The following is a 24136-nucleotide window of genomic DNA, read 5'->3' on the forward strand; positions in this document are numbered from 1 at the left end:
TACCTTGGAGCAAGCCAACATTATAAAGTCGACTTGTGGAGGGAAATTCAAATTCCATTTTTAATAGTTTTCCCTTTTAAAAATTGGAGCCGACTTTAGCATCATCAATATTTCTTTTGCCTAATTAAATTTCAAGATCAAATGCAAGAAGGGGCTCAATGGGAATTTCTCCTTGGCTATTGATTTCAACACTCCCTCTTAGCTAGGGAGGAATTTCCATCTGAATCATAAATTTTATCTCAAATGTCCAGGTCAACAGCGACATGTCTCGACTCATCTCATCTTGTCTCATCTCATAGAACAAGAGTAGTCCATCAATCTTCTAAACCCTACTAGTCTCAAAGTCAAATCTCAGGACCTTCATCTCAGCTATATCAACAAGCCATCCATCTCATCATATCTCAACATAACTTGGTTCCTTTGATCATCAGTTGAACAATGATGTCTCAATCTAAAGAAGAAGAATCATCGTAGGTGAGATTCAACTACCACCTTATATCCAAGGACAATAGGTGAGATCCACTTATCACACAAGTAAGGATCACACTCTATCCTATTGACCTATGACAATAGGAAAGATCTACTTACCATGAGAGGTGATCACACTCTGTCCTATTGCCTGTTGATCCTTCCCACCTAGACCCTCAAGATTCAAGTGGTAGAACACCTGCATCCCATCACTTACCATAAGTGGTAAGGATCACACCCTATCTCAAGTAACCTCAACCCATTGGCCAGATGGGGAGGAACAATCCCAACAAGCCCAGCTTCAAGGTAGGATGCCAACCGGGGTATACTCTGCCAAGTCCTAGAATTGATTGTAGGAGGAGATACCCACTTGTCATTAATGACAAGGATCACACACACGCCCTACAATGACAATAGGCGAGATCTATCTACCATCAAGGTAAGGATCACACCCCATCCTATTATCCATAGTTCCCTCAACCCCAAGAATTCTAAGGCTCAATTCATCTCCCTGGGAACTCAAACAGGGGGGGAAGAGCATATCTCAGTGTTCTCAATCAGCCGGGACCCTTTCCTCTCATTGGTGCCTTCACTAGGCTTACAACTACTAGTCCTAGCCATAGTGCATGACACCTAGAGAATATCAAGTCAACCACAACCTTACATGTTGCAACACAAGGATCCAATTGTCTGCCTGCTCATTAATCAAAATGTCAAGTCTCATTGCTATTTTCTTCACCATATCCCTGATATAGTGATATCTGATCTCAATGTGCTAGAACCTGTCATGGAACACAAGGCTCTTTGAATGTCAGATCTCATAATATGACACAATATATCACAGCCGTGCCCAGCATATGCTCAAACAACTCTCCAAAGAGCTTTCTCAACCATATTGTCTTGCAATCAGCCATGTTAGCAACAGTGCACATTGCCTCTCAAAGCAACAAATTTCTACATTGAGAAATCATCCAAGAAACCAAGGCAGATCTAAGACAACGCTCATATGTGTTTTTCTGGTCAACAGCATTCTCAACATCAATTTATCCATAAAGTCTCACGTATATGCCAGTGTGTCCCAGTTCATGAAAGACTACATTGTCTAGGTATCCAAATACCATTTGTGCAACATTCCAATATACATATCCATCCACCGTATTTCTCAAAGAACATACTACAAATCAAGAATCCATCTAGTTGTCGGCTCATCATGGGATTCCATCAAAACTGTATCTGAAGAGGAGGCTCTCTCAACTGCTTCAGTGTAAACCATCTCTGACAACATGCTTCCCTTGACAAGGAAGTCCTTATCATCTCTTTGTTATACTTCTAATCTCAGGAAGTGGATCATCAAGGGTTAACTCCCTTTGGCACTAAATGCTGAAATAATCTTAATCCTGTCAGAAATAATTTGTTAGCTTATAAAACCAAATATCAAATGCATACCTTCAATAAGAGAGATCGAAGGTCGCATCAAATGTTCATCATTCTAGCCTGCCACACCCAGGGAACTTTCTAGAGTCTAGGTGGGGGTTTCCTCAGTCTGTAATTGTGAGTCCTCTACTCATGCACCTTAAAGTTCTACACGTACATCATAGAGGAAGCTCACTTTTACATATATATCTAAGGTACCACGCAATAGGAGCTAGGATAGTCTTCTTTCTCTGAGAGCATATTACTATTCATAGTTTGAACCATATCGCAAAAGCATCAGACACTGCTACATCTCAGATATCAAGAATAGTACTTTCATGAAGGACATATTGCTCTCAGCATCATATCATATTGTTGCCCTCAATCTACTCCCTCTGAATAGGAAGCTTCTTCAATCAACCAATGAGACTACAATCCTTCCTTTGAGGTCTTGAGCTCTTGACCATTTCATAAGTCATGGGATGGCTCTATATCATCCTCAATCTTTAATATGGAGGGCTTGATCCTCACGTGCATTAAATGTACATGTGACCCCAAAACAAGAGCAAGAGCAATAATGGCAAAGTAAATAATCATCATGAAAGTGTACCTCGTGATGAGGCAGGGCTGTCTTTCTTTTCTAGATGTAAAGAGTGGCTCCTTCATTTTCCGGCACCAACCCCCTTTTGAAGTTTACTCTTCCCGCACCATTTCCCTCTTGGAGCTAACAATTCCTACAATGTTCTTGAGAGGGATCTACTTTCCTTGATCTCATCCAATAGATTAGTGAAAGAAGCATTCAAATAATCATGCAAAAAGAATAAGCAATAGTTTAAAATGATGAATCTAAACAAGAGCAAAAATAACATGTCTTGAAAGTACTTATCTTTAACGAGGATTATCGACTCCCTGTTGATCCTGCACCACGGACTATCATCCATGTGTTAATATCATCTGCAAAAGAAGAAATGCTTCACTTGTATCCTTGATTGTTACAATGGCAACCAAGCTCAACTATCAATGCATATGATGACCATTGAATTTGCATCATACCCTCTCTTAGGGTTTCTATGAATCTATCATGGGCTTCTCACCAATCATGTCATACTAGGGTTTCTATGAGTCTATCAAGTACTTGAATAATTGAATGGCATCTTAAAATTCATATCATATCATTAATAATTATGAATCATACCAGGCCTCTTTCATAGGAAGGCCACTACTAGGGTTTCTCCCAAACCCTAGCCTATAATTGCAAGATCAAAAGGTCTCCCTAGGGTTTCCTTCAAACCTTAGCATTCTTTTAGGTCTCAACGATCTTCATCTGCTTCCATCATCGGTGTCTTTAAGGGGGTGTTCTCAAGGACTTTTCTTCAGCCCAACTATGATCCCATGTTAATTTTCTTAGGGTTGGATTGTTCTTTGTTGTAAATAATCGCATTTGAAACTTTTTATTCATTTACTTATCACATTCACCCCTAACATCTTAACATCATTAGCAATTATGTAGAAAGAACAATAACATCAACAATGCAGCGGAACAATAAAGGACAATAGAAGAAGAACATAAACAAATAGAGACACTGGGAGTTAGGTCAAAGACAAGGAAAAACCCCACAAGGGGGAAAACCCAACCAGATTCTTCTTTTATTAGATATTCATCAATTGTTTAGCTGAGATACATAGTACATCCATAACAAGATTCATCAACTACATCAAGCCTCCCAGGGCCAACCCAAGTCAATTCACAACTTCGTTTGTGAACTGGACAAAACAAGTCCAAGAGAGTATTGTTATCACATCACTGTCTAGAGTGGCATCATACGTAACATCACCATTGTGCATTGTCATCATCTATCATGGAGTAAGAGCATTGTCCAAGGTCACTACCATCATATAAGTGCAAGGTTACTATCACATGAGTCATAACATAATCACATATGAAAAATAAAAGACCTTGTCATATGTATCGAGGAACATTTTCATATGAATCACAAGACTAAGAGCATTGGCATCATATCTCATAAGAGCAGATCATTATATCATACCTCACTAAGGTCAATGTTACATGTATTACATCAATCATTGATACAGAGCAAAGTCATCATATCATATGCATGAAGATCTTTGTTATGTTCATCACAGGGTCTATTACTATAGGTCACGACCATATTCAAAATCACTGACACATCACCATTGTAGTTATGGTGCCATTGTCACACTGTCAACTAGGTCACTGACGCATTGTTCATAAGATCACTATTATGTAACAAATTGACTGCAATACCAAGAACATTAGTTTTATTATATCACATATCATGATACATAGTTATCAAGAGTCCATAGGGACATATATTGAACCTCAAACCACAAAAATATATGTGAGTCTCATACATGAACTAAAATTGACTCACAATAAAGAACGAGCTATGTAATCAAGTCAAACCATATGCATGGTAGAACTAATTCACTGTAATGCGAGCCATATAACAAGCCACACATCATTGTAATGATCTGACTCATACATCATTGTAATAATCAGTAACTGTAATGATTTGTCACTGTAATAATCTATCACTGTAATATGTTACTATAAGTCATTGTAATGTGTTACTGTAATGATATGTCACTGTAATGATCTATCATCTGAGTTATTCGTCCCTATAATGATTTGACCCATACGTTATGCAATATGTGTGCACCATAGAGCAAAAATAGTGAATCATTGTACAAAAGAGATTATATATGGAGCAAGTCAGAACTAGTCAAGCGAGCTCAAGAATATGTGTGAGCCAACACTAAAAATGTAATGCAGGCTTCAAGAAAGTTGTGACCCACAAAAGTTATTCAGGCTTCAAAAATGATTATACAAGCCACTACAAATAAAAGTGAGCCATAAAACAGAGTATACGGACTCTATGTGCCACTATGTTCGATCCACAACAAAGATAGATGTTACCTTAGAGAAATGTGAACCTTAGATGTACATGCGAGCTCAAAAAATAAGAGAGTCACTAATGAACAAGCCACAAAGAGAACAGCGCGTGCCTCAGAAAATTATGCAAGCCTCCACAACACTATATCGAACCATACGAATCATAGAGAGATGTATGCCACTGTTTTTCCTCAAATGAGGCACATCAATGGAGATTTTATAGTTGATCTTCATATAGAGGGAAAAGTACCTTGGAGCAAGCTGACATTATAAAGTCGACTTGTGGAGGGAAATTCAAATTCCCTTTTTTTAAGTTTCCCTTTTAAAATTGGAGTCCACTTTAGCATCATCAATATTTCTTTGGACTAATTAAATTTCCGGATCAAATGCAGGAAGGGGCTCAATGGGAATTTCTCCCTATTTGTCAATTTTAACACTCAAAAGGTCTCCTGAAACCCATCATCCTTGGCTCTATACTCTTTAATACTCCCATCAACAACTCTAGAATCTATATTAGCATCATCCTCTTCAACATATCAAACCTCTCCTCCAATGAACAACTAGAAGGCTCATGTAGCATACCTAACCACCAAGGACATTTTACGAAGGTGGCCTATAAAAAAAAGTATTTTTTTACCATCTCCAATCTTCTTTCTAAGATCATTGTCCTCATCTACTAATGAAGAACTTTCGAACAATATAAATATTACATCATTTCAAGCTTTGGTAACAAATTTAAGCTCTCAAAAGATTTGCAACTATATGCCACATTAGCATCTATAAAGTTGACATGTGGCAATCCTCCCTACGTGTCACTCCATACTATGCCATGTCATCATCTTGACATGTGATCTACATGAACCCACGTCACCACTACATTATGCCACCTCTCCAGGACAAGCACATGAGCTGCCAAGTCACATCCTAATCCATGTTAGGCCCCTTTTACAAAAGTTTTGAACCTCTGGTATTCTGGATTTCCAAAAATCTGGATACCTTTGAATCCAGGCTCACGCTCAATCAATAATCGACTTTCAAATTTGAGATCTCTCAAAAAGTCCCCTTTCTATAAGATACCAAAATTTTGGATCCCAGACGCTGCATCATCCTTGAAGTCAGATCCATGTCATCAACATGTAGATTGTGTCACACCACATCATCCACTATGTAAAATCCACATCAAACTTGCCACATCACTAATATGCCATAATCATCCAAATATTCAGATTTCAATTCATCCAAATTCATTTAAAAATCCTCTTGGTTGGGCCTCCTTCTTGGGAGCATGTCGCTCCTCCTCTTATGTTGCACCCTGCTCACGCTCCAAGGACTCCCTGAGAGCCCTCTCTTCCTTGAACTTCACATCACATATGATCATTGTCTTCCTCAGTGCTAGAATATAAACCTTGTATGCCTTAGATGACTTACCGTAGCTCACAAAAATGCCCTTCTTTTTTGTGGCTCCAACTTCTTTCAGTTATCAGAAGACACATGGCAGTAAAAAAGGCTACAAAAGAACCAAAAGTGAGACACGTCAAGTTTCACGCCTGTGAAAGCCTCCTCTAGAGGGATTTTGCCTAGCACTCTGTGTGGACTCTTGTTCTACAAAAAGGCTGCAGTGTTATATGCCTCTGCCCAAAGAAACATAGGTAGCCCTTAGTCATGCAATATAGCCCTAATCGCTCCAACAATGCTCTGGTTCTCGCGCTCAGCCACCCCATTCTGTTGGGGGTTATGAGGTGTCGTGAGCTCTCCGGATGCCCTCCTCGACACACAAGTCTCTGAAGAAGTTAGAGATGTACTCCCCGACATTGTCTGACTCCTCCTACCAGTCTGGTTCTCCACCAAGGCCTTGAACTCCACGAACTTCAAGAAGACCTAATCTTTCTTCTTCATGAAGAAGATCCATGTCTTTCTCAAGTGGTCATCAATAAAGGTGACATAGTATCTGTACTCCATTATGGATGGAGAGGAAAATGGTCTGCATACATTTGAATGTACCAACTCCAAGATGCTCTTGGCCCTGATGTCTCTACTAGAAAAGGATGTCTTGGCATACTTGCCTAGTGTTCAGCCCTTGCACACATCATGTTGATCTACGATGCATTGTGGTAACCTTGTGGCAATCTCCCTCAAAAGCTTCAACGCTCCATGGTGTAAGTGACCCATATGCCTATGCCAAAGTTCTCCAAGGTCGGATCTATGCACACTGATCTTTGTACTGCTCAAAGTTGCTTTTGTCTCACACTGTAACTTGTAGAGGTTCTTCACACTAACTCCAATCTACTTCATGGCTCCAGAATTTAGGGGCTTAAGAAAGGCCTTTCCCCAGCTGAAAATAACCTCATAACTACGCCTTAGCTTCACTTGTGGATTCCACTGCCAAACTTAGCACACAACTAAATTTAGCAAAACCCTTCCATCTCTAACTTCAATAAACAACAATTTCCTTTCATGCACTTTAATTTCTGATAATTTACCTGTAAACATTTCTTTTACAATGCAAGTTGTGATGGATATGAATATTTTCTTGGACAAGTTCATTAGTAAATTTTAGGCTATAAGATATGTTCTAATGTCTCTAAATAACAACAAGATCTATTGTTAAGCATTTAAAATTGTAGTTTGGGAAGCACACATGCAAGGATAACAGAGACTTTAGAAGGCTATTCATTGAGGTTAAGACTAGCCTTATTAGAGGTCCATGTAACCATTGTTGGTACCTTTTCAAGTACCATTGCATTAGACACACCTGAACACAGACATTACTTCCACATAACTTGAGTGCATCAAAAGTTCCCCTAAGTATCCTAAAACTATCCATTCGGTCATCAAACCATTATAGTGCATCGAAAATAACACTCAGAAAGATTACCCTCTCGTACCATGGTGATAGATTAGTATGGCCAAGGGTATGGTCTAATCTCCTTGCTTGGTGCTTTGAGAGATTGGGCCAAGTACTATTGTTCATGCCATGTCGATATACTTGAGAGTTGTAGCACCAAGCATACCTTTTGACTGAAAGCCATTTTCTTCTCTTGTGTATTGCCCAGGCATCTTCATTTTACAAGTACTTGAATATGAATGACCTTGGAAACAATGCTTAAGGGTTAATCTTTTTACTCATACCTATTGAAAACTACCATTTGAGGCATTCAAATTAATAAATATTTAAGTCAACTCCTTTTATATAATCAAATATTAGCCACCTTCACTCGCTTGTATTAAAATGGTAGACTTAGGATTTAGTCTAGGGAATCCTCCTTAGGTAGGAAACCATCTTTCAAGACCTAAAAGTGAGGGGCAAGGCTACCAAGGTGACAGTGGGCAGCCTGCCTGTTGTGTCCTTAAGTTTCTTTTGTATCAGGAAAATTCGAGAGATAATGAGAAGGAAAGGGAGGTTTGCGCAAACAAGGAAGGACAGGGAATGAAGCACAAGGATAAGGATACGAGTGGGAGAAAGGAGAAAGGACGAGGCGACATGGGAGTTAGGGTCGCGGATTGGGAAGGGAAGAAGGGGGAGAAGACAAGTGGGAGAAAGCGGTCATAGAGAAATAGAGGGAGGATTGTCAAGCTATGAAGAAGAGGGTGCAATGTGAGAAGAAGATGCAAGTGTGAGGAGAATCCTTGCATAAGAACCGGGCAAAAGTTCATGTTAGTAAGAGAAGGGGGATGTACAAGTAACCATGCACAAAAGGGTACATAGGCACGTATAAGGAGGTGAGAATCCATAAGTAAGGGAGAACCTTCGGCATAGACATTAGCGAGGAGCTAATCTCACACAAGCATGGAACCCACATGGGCAAGGAAGGAATAGAAAGCGAAAAGGTAGTGAAGATATACTTTAGTTTTGGCTCTCCATGAAGTAAGAATCAAACTCTAAGACTCCCTAAAGAAGCAATAGAACCATCACTCGATCTCAAAGTAGATAGGGCATTGTTACCACACAATCTAGCAAGGGCCTTAAGAGGGGTACCTAAGGGACAACTACTAGGCCAAGTGACAACAACAGGACAAAGACCCACTGTCACCTCAGTCAGTGTCCCCTACTCTTTACGGACTTTCACCGATGGGAGGAGTCACGATATGATGGAAATCATCAACAATGATAGAATCAATAACAAATTATGATGTGATTTCCAAGGCCCATTCATAAGAGAAGTTCAAATAAAGCCTCAATGCTTCAAGAGAAGCAAAAGGGCTCTCCAAGAAAGACCTATGAGGAGACCTAGACCTAGGGCTTATGATATTCAATGATGAGAAGAAGACCTAAATTCAAGGCTCCAAAGATGATAGGGACCTTTCAAGAAGCTTTGTAAGATGGTTATATCCCTTTACATAAGCTTACGCTATTCTTGAGAAGGACCTAGAATAGGACCACACGAAACCTATGGCTTACGTATAATCTTGGGAGAAGACTCTTCAAAGCACACTCTAGGTCAAGGTGGGATGAAAGAAAGTGTTTGAATGATTTATTCCACCGACTACTATGCGCCAAAACCCTCAAGAAAGCCAACACACTAAAACATTCAAGATGAGTTTCCAAGGTTAGAGCTATGGCTTCTGATTTCTTGCAAATGAACAGTGGAAATTTCATGAAACCTTGAGGAATCCTAAGGGAGACACCAGCTTAGTACTTTATCCAAGTGGATGTGAAAAATTCCTTCCATAAAGAATTTCGCAATAAGCCCTAGCTAGGTCATAAGGTTTGGAGGCCGAAACATTTGGAGGAGAAAAAGAGAAGGGAAGAAGGGATGATCACCAAATTTACTTAGATTAGTGCCTTGTCCTTGAGCTATGGAGTCTATATGATTCAAAATTTGGCCAAAATTGCCTTCAAGGAGGCAAGAAAATGATGCCCTAGCGAGCACTTTCTAGCATTTACCCACCCAAGATTAACGGATTTTCATGGAAAGAAGACAAGTTCTACTCCAATAGGAACATTCATCTACTTGTTATCAACAAGTAACATGTATAAATTTGCAATCTAACAATCCTTTACAATGATATTCAATTATTAGGACACAAGAGAAAGAGATAGTTACAAAATTTCCACACATTAGACATTTTTCATGTAAACATCTTCAACAAGATTACTCACAAGACAACAAGAGATGTATCCAATCCAAGTTCAAGAAGATGGTTCCAAGAGAACGAAATTTCAACTCCAAAAATATCGAAATGCATCAAGAGATCTCCAATAGACAACCAAAAAGGAAGTGTGGAATTCTCAAGAAGAGATATCTAAGTTCAAGTGATGATGATCCAAATGAATGAGGATTATCTCTATTTATATGAGCCTCTTCAAGTTAGAATCAACCTAAGAATTCCCCTAATATTATTTTAGCGTGTAAAAATAACATGTCTTTGGTGACAAGCCCACCAAATAGCTCAAAAAGTGAATGATAAGCCATCCAAAACTAGTCGCAATGATGAAACAATGGGGTAGGAGGGTCGTTGGACAACCTAAATGAGTCCTCAAAGTGTTATAACGAAGAAAAGGGCTTCATGAATGATGATCAAGGGGATGGCCCCTTAATTTCCAAGCAAAACATCATGTGGTGCTCCAAATGGCTCTAGGGCAAAAGCAATGCGCTAATGCATCTCCTAGGGCTCATAATCAAGTCGATGCTCAATCAATGAGGGCTAGAAGAGAACACATGCCCTCCTATGTCTCCTTGAAAAAGACAAAACCTCCTCTAGGCCCTGGATTAGTTGCCATGTGTTGGGTACAATGTGTAGTCGACTAGGCAACGTGATCCAAGTGCAACATCATCTCTGTATAACTAGGGCACGAACAAGCAATGTGGTGGTGCTAAAGAAGACCATGGTGTGTCAATCAATGCTATGCATGGTTGGAGAACCTTAGCTCTCAACTTTCACCCTACAAGTGCCATTATGACCATCTGGAGGGCTTGGATCCCGTCTAGGGAGACCAAGTCTAGGATGAAAATCCACCTGCAATCTTGTATAAGATCCAATGTGTCTCCTCACCCTCCAACACAATTCACTAGTGCAATCGATTAAATAAGCTTGTTAATCAAGGGCAAAAGTGGACACTTCATAGTGGCATGCCCTTTCAAATTTGGGCTTTGAGCATGTACTAATGTTACCGTCCTGGTAGGAGCGGTTAATGAATGACCCCATTAGGAGATTTCAACCTCTAAGGGAGTGACAAGTCCATGGTACATCCATCAAATGGCAGGTGTCATGTGAAATAGTGATGGAACAAAGTGGGGGCAAAAGGGGAGGCTCCAAGCCACATGCCATGGTTCAAGGGTAACTATGATGAAGGAGGCCCACACCTTGGGTGTATGAAGGCAAGGAGGGAGCAATCGTGGTGCATGAGTTACCTCGACCTTTGTTTTCACACCCTTCGTCATTTGCCTTTTTCCTTTTATTGATTTTTCTTCATTTTACTGCTCGAGGCTCAAGGGGATGAGAGCATGATGTGTAAGATATAGTAGTGATTACCCCCTTAAGGTGGGGCAGTTCATCGCCCACCAGGGGTTGGGACATTCATGGGTTCCTTAATGATACAAGGAGCACTCATAGGGGCCCTAGGAACCAAGGTGATGGCCATAATGATAAGGGGTAGAGCTCATGTTTGGCTTTTGTCCACGTGCTAAATTTTATTGTCCCGACCATCTTTTGCATTTTGTGGTACATTTCTTGTAGTATGTGATCATATTATGCGTTTATCTTTCTTTTTAGCTGCATCAACTTTTGGGGCATCGTTCCAAGCCCAACCCAAAATGTGGACTAGGGGAAGAGGAGGCTAACACCTTGTGGACCCAATGGAAAAATTGTGACCAAGGTGGGGAAAATGTGAAAAGGGCCTGTAATGGTATCGAGAAGCGAGACCATGCAAAATCAGGGTTTCCCATGTAATGCCACTCCTAAAGCTAATAGCCAATAAAAGAGATCCCACAGGACTAGGATACAAAATTAACCCCCAGGTGGAGGTAAGGGAATAAGAGTACATTCAAAGTTTGTTCTTTCCACCAAATCCCCCCGCTAATCCATGCCCAAATGTGCCCAAGAAAAGCAAACATAAGCACTCAATTACATAACGAAAGATCATACCTTCGGGGTTGGATGGCCCACCTTCAAACATACAATCATAACAGATGAGCGAGGGTGCACAATGGTTGGCTCAGGTGGCGAAGAATAGTAGCACATCGAGCTCTCAGGTGGAAAAATACAAGAGTTGTATTTCTCTTCATCTCAAGCATACTAGTACATGTGTAATGCAGACCTGTTGAACAAAATGTCTAAGACATACCTAGATCCTTACAACCACTTGGAACATTTCCAACATTGAGCAAATTACCATCCTATTCAACTTCTTAGTGCAAATCAACCTTCAAGCTACCATCATTTCACGTGACCTCACAAGATGCTTCTTCAATTTCCAACCTAAGATTTGATGCAAGTGAACTTGTCTAATAAAAGGCCAAAGACTCAACCTTTGGAAACAAAATTTCCCAAGAGGAAGAGCATGTTGTGTCTCCAAAAACACCAATTTTGTTATTAAAACAAAATCATATGTAAATGAGCTATCGTTAATAAGCTCATTATTTTTAATGCGAGGTCATAGGTCATGGGCACTATGTGCTTAACATGTATTATAAATTTGTACAAGGGTTTGCATTCATGTTCAAATTCAATAACAACGAAATTCATATATATATATATATATATATATATATATATATATATATAATGGAAAAATCTATGAAAAAAATTGTCATTAAGGTCATCATGATAACTATTTCAAAACTTTCAAATTTTAAAAACATATAGTGTTACCATTCAAGGTTACTCTAAAAGTCCCAACCCCTAATGAGTGCAGCAAGATCCTTTTTGATATGTCTCCCTTTTAGATGCAAGGTCGCGGCAAAGAACGCGACAACGACTACAGAGCAGAAAATAAAGGCTCTTAGTGCTAACAGTCTCGACTCAACTCAGTCTGCTGGTCTCTTTTTGGAGTCAACAACAATTTTGGTCTCTATTTGTCTACCTTGTTTTGATCACTGTAATTCTCAAAGCAAACCAAGCTTCTTTTTTGTTAAGTCTCAATGTCTGTCAATTTAACTGTCAAAATCGCCAGGATCGTTGGTTCTTGTGCTGGAGAAATAGTCTCGCACAAACCAACTTTTGTAAATACCTCTTCTATTCAGTAATATAACTTATCTTATTTACAAAAGAAAGGTCACTCTAAAAGTCATGTTTATACCATGTTTGGGGATACTTCATGAGAGGCGGGGTGCATAGTGTATGGTTAACCCTTGATGTTTCATGATGGAATTATATAATGGAGGTGGCTAACCCTTGAGTTGCTAGATGCTAGATCTTTTGTGGATGCTTGTATGACATTTTTCCTAAGAACGTTGGAGACTTAAGCAGTTTGAAGACTTCTTTATTTTGTTGGCACATGGAGGAAGGTTACCTACTTGGAGAACACCTTTCACTGGAGGGGTGTTAAGGATTCCAAAGGTGAGAGTTCAGCCCTAGACAACATGGGGTATCTTGACTTCTTGCATGGAGGCTTGCACTAGATTTAAGGATGCTTAGGTTAAGGAAGTGGACATGTAGGTGTGTTAGTCCCCAAGGAAGCACATGATCTTGGAGATCCATGGAGCTTTAGAACCTTAGAGGAAGTGAGTTGAACCTTGGGGAGTGGCACTCATGCCTTGGAGCCTTCCTTATTCATATTCATTGATGTGTTGACCTACTTCTGTCTTGCTATGTTATGAATATAGTACATATAAAAATAATGTAAATATAAATACTAATAAACAATCATAATAATGATTAATTGGTGATTAGTGTAAAAGAAGCATGTCTCTAAGGACATGACCATTCATGAAGGGGCACCTGCCTAGGTATATAAGTGGGCCCTCATTTGTAACAATCTCATCATCATATTCTCATTCATACAATATATATATATATATATATATCCTCAATGGACATCTTCATATTCCAAGTGTTCTGGAGAATTTAACTTGTTGTCCCTCAAAATAGAAACAACAAACTTATGTTCCAAAGAACACTGATGTCTGCATAATCCACTCTTCTTATAACAATTTATCCCAGCTATCAAATAATTGCAAAGTTCCACAAAATATTGATTTAGGATGGTCAAATCCCTTCTTAGTGCGACAATTTTGTTTATCACTCAGAGGATCCTATCATCTTCTTAAAGTTTCCATGAAACTCTGCAACTACTTAGATGAATAACTGAAAATTGAAACTAATCAACTTTCACCAAGATACAGAGTTTCTTAGCAATTCATATGCAGCAGAATAAAAACACAAAGATAAAAACACATCACACAAATTGACATACTTTTCTCAGGAAAACCTGCTTACATGATGTGGTTATTTTATTGATTGTTCTTGGAGCAATTGAATCTATTACAAAGCAATTTGTCTCTCTTTGAGAGAGCATTCTGCTTCTCACACAATTCTCAGTTGATACAATCTTTGGCTAGCCTTGATCCTGCTTGATCTCAGCCCTCTAGCACACAATTGTTCCTTTATTGCCTCCTTGACTTGCTCTACAAATCCTATTTTCTTCAACTTGATCTTTGTTCACTAGAGGCTCCTTAATCCTTGTGCACTAGGTCCCTATTTCGTAGCGCACATGAGCCCTATTCTCTAGCGCAGATCAACTCCTATTCTATAAGGGAAATCCCTATATCATTGTGCACTTCCTGCCTCTTATTCTTAGGACCTGACTCCTCGTCTTTGTGCACAATCAATCTCCTATTTTCTAGCGCACTTGTGTTCCTATTCTTTAGGACACCATTCTTGCGCTCCACAATCAAGGCTCTCTCACACTAATTCCTGAGCTCCATCTTGTCACAATCCTTCGTGCACAAAACAATTGTATTTTCCTTGTGTCTTCGTCCTTCTTTTATAGATTTGATCCATGCTAAATTAGGCTAGTTCAAATTTAGAACTCAAGCTCTAATAGCGAGTTAATTAAGAGTGTTAATCCCTCTCCTTCCTATAATCATTGCAGTTGTTAACTTGTGCTCTCTCCAATCAACACTGGAGATCTAACTCACTCTTCCTTCAATCAAGACTGAAGACTAACTCGTTCTAACTAAACTGTTAATTGCCACCTCATTTTGTAGACAAACTGATGAAGACTCCACTTAACTAAAGCTCCAACTCTATGCATGTTCACTTGATGATTATTCTAGTAAACTAGAAATAACTCATCACAACTGAAGTCTAACTCCGAAGGACAATTCAAGGTCTTCATTGTCTAAGGCACAAGCCAAAAGACCTTGCTCGCTACATTTTCAACACATCTTGTATCATCAAAGATGACAACACAAAAAAATCTGAAAAATGTGAATAGATTACAAGACAAAGAAACAAATGACAAGTCTTATCAGCAATAAGCTTTGAAGACAAAGTTTCCTAGAAAGGAAGGCGATGTTATGAATATAATATATATAAAAATAATGTAAATATAAATAACAATAAACAATCATAATAATGATTAATTAGTGATTAGTATAGAAGAGGCATGTCTCTACGAACGTGACCATTCATGAAAGGGTGTTTGCCTAGGTATATAAGCGGGCCCTCATTGTGACACTCTCATCATGTGTGTGTATATATATATATATATATATATATATATATATATATGTATACATATATATATATATATATATATATATATAGATATGTATATCTTCAACAAACATCTTCATATTCCAAGTATTCTGGAGTATTTAACTTGTGAGTACGAACTTTGTTCGTAACATGTTGGTTGCTTGTAGTGGGCTACATCCACTTGTCATTATAGACATCCCTTACCTCTTGTATAAATAGAGGAGGAAAAAGAGAATCTTTATCATATACAATCATTCACTTATGGTTACTATTTTTCACAGTTGGGTTAGATATGTAAGAGGATCACTAATCTCTCTCTCTCTCTCTCTCTCTCTCTCTCTCACGCACACACACACACAAAATCTTATTTGTACTTTAACAATCTTTATCTAAAGTCGAGGGCTAGGTTTTAATCCCTAAGAAGGCATTGGAGTTAGAGCTTGGTGATAGACCCTTGCTGAAGAAGAGAAAAGAAGATGCCTTACATGAGGACAAGGAGGACTTGTTGTAGGTGATTCTAGCTTGTTGAAGTATCTATAACGAAACTAGGGTTTTTCTTAGTTTTCCCTAGCTAAGGTTTTGGAGAGCTTGAAGGGCCATGCCAATTTGGGATAAGCTAAGAATATGTATTTAAAAGCCCAAGCTAAGAGGATGTATTTGAACTTCATCTCTTATGAAGCTTTCAGCGGTCCAAATTGTCTTATCATAGATTTGAGTTTTCGCTATCATTGTCTTCATGGTTTGGTAATTTCCAACACTTGTATGTTTTGTTGATGTAACATTAGCAAAGGTTAGAATTGTTAGAGAATTTAACATTGATATTGAACAATAATAGGACAAATTTACTGATGTAAATCTGCATTAATTGCAGAGATTTCAGATTTGGCTTATACATGAAAAGATTGTCCTAAAGGGTTGAAACTTGAAACTTGTTGACAATGGGCTGATAACTCACAGGTATTGGATTCATGGAATCTCTAAAGACATAAAATTTCTAAGTTTGAAAAGAAACCTTATATGATATTCTACGCATGATATAACTTTAAGATAGAATCCAATCGTGGAAAGAGATTATTTCTTGCAAAAGAGTCATGGGTCAAGTGCAAAACAGTTTGTCCAAACTCATATGAATCATGCAACCTGTAGAAGTTAGAATAATCGTGCCCCTTGTTGAGGACTGGGCACATGTTGGCTGCAACACACATAACACAAACTGCAACTCAAATAGTCAAGGCTCAAGCATGAAGGTTACAAGCCGCAACGGCATCAAGCAAAGTCACCAAGCTACAAGTAAATGGTTAAATCCTCAAGAAAATGACAAGCCATGGGATGCAATAGTGAATACAACTTAGGGATTTATAATAACATAAAATTATTTTGTCGTGTTTTGATATTTTTTCAATACTAAAAGAAAACTATTTAAAGTAACTAAAAATTGAGAGTTAAATTAAAAAAAAAAATGGCAAATTTAATTAAACAATCATTGATTCTTTTATAGTTCTATAAAATTTGCATGGTATAAATTGATGCAAAAAAAAATTGATGGATTATTTTCTGAAGAATGGATAATTAATCTGTTTAGAACAAAGGACTAATTGCCCCATAAAGGTAGCTGGGGCCATGAGTTAAGGATTGAACACTCTATCTTGTATTGGGATTTGCCCCTCATTGTTTTGATTTTGTCTAACAATCAATCAATGAAATCTACTTTTGACTCTTCATTGAGATCTCTTAGAAAACTCGGCCTCCAATACTTGGATTTGCAAGTGCAATCTACTTCAATGTGCAAGTACCCCCAACCCTTCTGCAATTTGTATGCATGATCCGGATTTAAACAAGAACGCAACAAATTACAAAGATAACCATAAACACAGAGATGCAGCAGAAATAATACTTCATTTCATTAGTGTAAAATACTGAAATATGCTTACAAACAGGAATAGAAATAAACCAGCTAGGGCAATGGTAGCTTATCTCTGAGAAGAGATGTGGCGTCTACATGCCTCTGAACTGCCTTACAATTAGGCTCAAGGGCCTTTTTATTATTGAACAATAAGAGCAAACCCTAACCCGAGGAGATGTAACACCAAGAGTTTATGGGCCCCATTGGGGTGAGTTGGACAACCAACTTCCCGGGGTTGCGACTTTGTCATATTATCTCCGTTTGACACGCATGATAGCCCGTTGGAAAGATCTCTCCGAGGACTACGACGGAAAAAAACGATTTTAGACAAAAAAAAAACATTGGTTGTAGATTTCCAAAAAAATGTCGTTTAAGGCCTCAAAACAACTCTAGAAGTTTAGGATCCAAAACACTACTAAAAATAGTAAACTGTGCTACAATTAAGAAACTGAAAAACTGAAAGAAGCAATGGTGGGGGTCCAAGTGGAATTGGCTGGTGGCCACCAATATCCACCTGGATCATTCCTCCCCCTCTTAGGAAGCAATGGTCCCCATTGCGTTGAGTTCCTCCATGAGATGAGGGAACTTTTGCTGAACTTGGTCCCTGGTGAGCCACTTGCCCTGGTGAAGGAGTTAGCCTACTTTGACAACTCGATACAGTTGGATATTCTACTGGCGACTGTGCTTGATCTATGTGTCCATGATCTGATCAATTGCAGCTTGTTCCATGCAATCTGGATTTAACTCTATGGGTGTGAGCTGTTCTGCAATGTCAGATGTGTCTAGTAATGGCGAAAAGTATGGCCGAAGGCGGTCCACATTGAACACTGGGTGCAAGCCAAGGAATGGGGGAATGTTGAGCTCAAATGCATTGTCTCCCACGGCCTTGTTAATGGTGTAAGGACCATATCGAAATGGTCTAAATTTCTGATAGGCTCCGGTAAGGCGTTCCTTTTGCAAATGCAATCAGACTTTGTTTCCCACTTGAAACTTGTGTGGTACCCGATGTTGATCATGTCGCTGCTTGTACTTGGCATTTGATTTCTCCAGAATGTCATGGACCTGTTGGCGAATATGTTGGATGTGCTCAATGAAGTTGTTTGCCTTATCTGTTTCCGACTGGACATGAGCCGAATCTGCATGAATAGCTGCAAATGGCATGGCCACATCAATGGGACATAGTGGCTGGAATCCCAAGCCCACCTGAAAAGGGTTGTGGCCAATCGAGCTGTGGAGAGCGCGATTGTAGCTGTGCCAAACACAGGGGAGGCTCTCGTCCAATGTGCGTGGATGCTTTGAGTTGTACATCCGCAGAATGTGTACGATCATCCTGTTGACAACCTCTATCTGGCCATCAATATGAGGATGGAAAGGCTGTGGACTTAGTGACTTTGGTGTCCAGCATCGACCAAAGACTGGACCAAAATGTACTGAGGAACTTGTTGTCCCGATCTGAGATGATATTCTGTGGGATCCCAAAGTGTACCCACACTCGTTCAAAGAAGAGTTTAGCAGTGGCTTCTGCTGTGATATTCTTCTTGCAAGCCGCCATAATGGCCATTTTCAAGAATCTGTAGACGACCACAAAAACACAGTCATTTCCATGCTTGGTGGAAGGAAACCCTGACATGTAATCCATGGAGATGGATTCCCAAGGTCAACTAGGGGTAGGCAACGGGGTATAGAGGCCTTGCTTTTTGATGGTCGGTTTGGCAATGGTGCAGGGAATGCATGATCTGAAGTACTTCCCGACATCCTGTCGAAGATTCAGCCAAGAAAAATACTTCTGCAGTACTCCCACCGTTTTCTCAACCCCGAAATGCTCGGCAACTGACTAAAGTGTGCTTCCCAAATCATCTTGGCACGCTCGCTTGAAGGAACACAAAGGTGACCCTAGTGGCATAACAGGGCATCCTGGAGGTGAAAATCTGGAACATGCTGACCCTCCAAGAGTGTCTAGTATGTTGGACCGCCCCGCCTTGGCTTTGTCCTTGTTCTGCAGTTTGGGGGCACCTTTCCCTTGCTTCAAATTCGCAGATCCAAAGTCTCGCTTCTTCTATTTAAACTTTTGTTCGACCTTGACAACATATCGGTATGTCGTGCCAAGCGAGAAGATGTTCGGGAATTCTATTTCTTCCTAGATATACTTGTGCAAGCAGCCGCGGTATTTGAGTACCAAATGCTGCTCTGAATCCTTAATACCCAACTTTGTGCGAAGGGTATGGAAAACATTAGTAAACTCAGACGCGTCTTGGTCCCTTCCCTGCCGCAGCGTGGTCCACTTTATGTATTGATCTTCATAGCTTCCGACAGGGTAGTACTGCTCCTTGATGGCATCCCGAAATGAATTCCAAGTGGGTGCGGCTGAAAATAGTGAGCATGTACTTTCATCCTTCTGCTCGCAGTAGGTTTCCCACCAGTTCTTGACATGGGGGGCTGCTTTGAGAAGAGTGAAAATAATCTTTTCCCAACTGGAAAAATCATGAACAGAAAAATAACCCTCTAGCACATTTAACCATTTATCGACGGCATCTACGTCTATCTGACCCTCGAATATGGGGATTTCAAAATTAACTTGTACCTTAAACGGTGTGGAGTTTTCAGAGTAGCTGTTGGAAGCCGATGCTCGCCTCGGGTAGCCGCTGAAGGATCTGGGCAAAGTTGTCCATCATCGCGTTCCTTTGTCACTCAAGGGCTTCTTCGAGCAAGATTTTGATAGGATCTCCTGGCCCCTCGTCTTTCTTTTCATCCACCATGGGAGGCCGTCGGGATTTACGAGGCTAGTCTTGCAAAGGTTCGACCAGTTCAAGCCCTAACTCCTTATATCCCGACTTCGTTGAGGACATGCAAAGGAAAACAGAGAAGAAAAGCAAACTGCTCTGATACCACTGATCAGGATTTAAATAGGAACGCAACAAATTACAGAGATAACCATAAACACAGAGATGCAGCGGAAATAATACTTCATTTCATTAATGTGAAATACTGAAATATGCTTACAAACAGAAATGGAAATAAACCAGCTAGGGCGATAGTAGCTTATCTCTGAGAAGAGATGTGGAGGCTACATGCCTCTGAACTGCCTTACAATGAGGCTCAAGGACCTTTTTATTATTGAACAATAAGAGCAAACCCTAAACAACCAAAACCCTAACCCGAGGAGACATAACACCAAGAGTTTATGGGCCCCGTTGGGGTGAGTTGGAAACCAACTTCCCCACATCGTGACTTGGTCATATGATCTCCGTTTGACGCGCATGATAGCCCGTTGAAAAGATCTCTCCAAGGACTACGACGGAAAAGACGATTTTAGACAAAAAAATCATTGGCAATAGATTTCCAAAAAACGCCATTTAGGGTCTCAAAACGGCTCCAGAAGTTTAGGACCCAAAAACTGCTAAAAATAGTAAATTGTGCTACAATTAAGAAAACTGAAAAATTGAAAGAAGCAATGGTGGGGGTCCAAGTGGAATTGGCGAGTGGCCACCAATATCCACCTGGATCAATGCATTAGATAAATATCTCCTTCTTTTATTTCTTCTGAGTTTATTTTTGCTATCATTTCATATTCAAGTCAATAATTTGCAAAAGTGGTGTCTATTGCAAGGTTGCATGGAGCGAGAACATTTTTGAGAACAGAAGCATCGGAAATGTCATTTTCCAAAAACATTATATATATATATATATATATATAATGGGGAAGAAACATCCAAAATTTCAAACTAGTTGCACAATATATGAAAACATGTGTATTTCTACATAAGTTAGGACCAAAGAAATGACAACAGAAATCACATGTTCATCATAACTGATGCAGTAACAGAGTTAAGACCCCAAAACCAGATGAAACAGTGTGTCAAGTTACTCAATGCTTCACTAGATGATGTGATCATGTGTTATGTGCAGCGTTTAGGTGAAATATCATAGCAGTAACCATAGTGATGAACTCAGATCTGAAATAGTAAACTTGAACCTGGACGTCAAGCTTTAGATGAATTTAGGTGCTAAGAATGCTATCAGTTTCGCCCAAACATTAGGTCGTTCCCCTGCCTTTAGCATCATGAGATGTTGCAGATCATAACATAGCCTAAACATTGCAATACTGAACCAGGGAGCGTCTTAATTTCAAGGGACCGTGGTCCCAAAGTTTGGAACCACAGACTCAAGAGTGGTTCTGTCCAGAGTGAGGTTCCAGGCTCCAGAACCAGGACAGGCAGGGGGAGGGGGGGAGTAGGGGGAGGACCGAGGGTGCAGTTCCTGCAACATAGGTCTATTGTACTTTACAGACACTATATTGTTATACAAAATTCTCGGCACGCATTAATTAGAACACGTGTTTAACTCTGTACATGCTTAAATTTGAAAGAATGTGCCTATGCAAACGTCTAACACTTCAATATAGTGAGCTATGAAAAAAAAAGAGCACCTTTTCTTATGGTGATGAAATACTGGAATGCTGCAAACTATTGGTGTGATGGAATCTATACAATTCAGAGCGGTTTTTTGCTGGATAGAATTCAATCGTTGCCACAAAATGCAACAATTCTAAAATGCCAAAACAAGTATTCGCATTATCTGCTTGTGACCACAAACTCTCTTGATGATTATAGTAAAAGGCACAAGCTCACAACTAAGAGTGTCCTAGTCTACATGTGAATATTTGCTTAGAGAAGGAGCCACTGAATACTCTTCTTGAGCATTAGACAAGTGTTCTAAGAAGAATACAATGGTTAAATGTCAAATCACACAAATTATCTGTTCGGTTAGACAAATGGAATGGCATATTGTCAACACAGGTGGAACTAGTTTTATAATACGTGCACATGAAAGATTGAGCAGCCAACTGAAATGAAGCTGTTACAGCATATCCGTTCCACTTCTAGACATAAGATGGAGTGGCACAGCAGCTAGGCTGGCCATTTCCAAATGTGACTTCAGTTTCTGCCATTACAAGGAATTAGTGTAGTTATAGAGCGTCATTTAATCCCATGCATTTGGAAGTGAAGTATGTTGAAACAAGAAAATTGTCTGCAGTTGAGTTATTCATTAATCAAATGCAGTTAGTTTTGTCACATTGTGGAAAAACAGCGCTGGTTGACAAAGAAAGAATGTCATTAGGTTGTACGCTGTAATGAAAAAGAAAAAGGAACATTTGTAGCTATAAATTACGTGGCTTATACTATATTTTAATTAACAATGTTTGAGTTTCCGTGCAGTAGTTACCACTCGCCTGCAAATGGTAGTCAACTAGTTAAGTGATGATGAAATTGCCAATATAATTACAGCAACACTATGCCATTGCCAACAGATGCATTTTAAACTGCACAAGGAATTGTGCTCACGGACGCGTACACACACACGCACACAGTGCGGTCAGGCTAAACTTGGATGAAAACACCGACGCTGTGCCTATCAGCAAACCGAGCTCGGTAATTAAAGCTCTGTGGTAGACATACAATCACCAAGATGACCTAGGAAAACATCGCCAAATTGTCGAGTGGATGTTACCAAAAACCCTAAACTTCACATAAGCCTTCAAAGAAACTTGCCAAAATACCCTAAATTTAATTCAACTTGAACCTAAGGACCTTAAATGTACTTAAAGCTCTGTGGTAGACGTACAGCCACCAGGATAACCTGGAGAACTTCGGCACATTATTTAGCGGAATTGCTCAAAAACCCTAAGCTTCGCTAAAACCCTCGCGGAACATGCTGAAATACCCTAACTTTATTTAAATCTGGGCATTGCATTTGTGTCTAAGTAACCACTGAAATTTCCCTAGTATCCCTCAAGGACGAGAAAGAAACAACACGAAGCTGAATAGCCATACCTTCTCACAGTGTTGTCAGCACTTCCACTGAAACCCGATGCGTCGTCGTGAAAACAGCAATCTAAAACCGGACCTCCGTGTACGAATTGACCCTTTAACGAATTCGCGCTTGCATCATATAATCGCACCTTCTGTCAAATATAAAAATAAAAGGGTTAACGATAATAAAAATGTGAGTTTCTTGTAGGTACCGATAATGCGGGAAGGCAGCCATTGAAGAAGAAGAATAATAAAACGATTTACTCACTCTGTCCCATGAGGAGACGAGCAAATGGTCGCTGTGATTGGAAAATCTCAAGTTAGAAATGCCGTCAGTGGGAGGATTCGCGAGCTCCCGTCCCGAGCCGGCACCAACGGGAGACGTTGCCGCCATGATTTCCTCCCCCTTTCCTCCTGAGGTTAAATCGACGCTTCTTCTGGCAGACTTTGATCGCTGGCCAATATAAGCCGAACTGTTTTAAATATTTAAAAAAGTGATTTTTAACACTGTAGCTCCAGTTTTGGTACCCTCGGACCTTGCTCATGTATCAACAAATGGCGGGCCTGCTAGCTCACAAATTTGAATACGAACCCACTTCCCCCCATTACCCAGCAGAATGATGAGTTTTCGATATAAATATTTATTTAATTTATTTTCTTTCTGGAGGAGTTTAAGATTTTGGTAGGATTTGGTTTGAAGTAATCTGAATGTATTGTAATTTAAAAATTATCAAGTGGAGTGAAGAAACAAATTTCAATTGAATTTATTGAAATGTAAATATGGTGTAAAAAGTTAAAAAATAATAATTATTATTTATCTTGGTAAAGATTTCTATAACTTGGCATTTTGTAAAGAGTAAAAACTAAGAAGTCTAAAATAAATTGTTTTCGGGTGAATGCTTGGTTTGATGAGGAATGCAAAAAGGCAAGGAGAATGTGGAAAGAACCAAATAAAGATAACATAAA

The 24136-nt window shown here is 39.5% G+C and overlaps 1 protein-coding gene across 1 annotated transcript in view; it reads right to left on the minus strand.

Annotated features, from left to right (window-relative positions):
* Positions 1–23715, minus strand: part of LOC149184662 (mitotic checkpoint protein BUB3.1-like) — a 60223-nt gene extending 36508 nt beyond the window's left edge. The window contains exons 1-2 of the mRNA XM_089417645.1: positions 23439–23715; positions 23192–23322 (exon numbers count right to left, since the gene is read on the minus strand). Of these exons, the coding sequence (XP_089273771.1) occupies positions 23192–23322; positions 23439–23564 (257 nt within the window). The 5' untranslated portion in view covers positions 23565–23715. The remainder of the gene's footprint in view (positions 1–23191; positions 23323–23438) is intronic.
* Between the last annotated feature and the right edge of the window lie 421 nt (positions 23716–24136).

The sequence above is a fragment of the Pinus tabuliformis genome, chromosome 3_2 (genome assembly GCF_031772625.1).
Source record: "Pinus tabuliformis cultivar Carrire ecotype Pingquan chromosome 3_2, CPIR1, whole genome shotgun sequence".
In the NCBI taxonomy this organism is placed as follows: Eukaryota; Viridiplantae; Streptophyta; class Pinopsida; order Pinales; family Pinaceae; genus Pinus; species Pinus tabuliformis.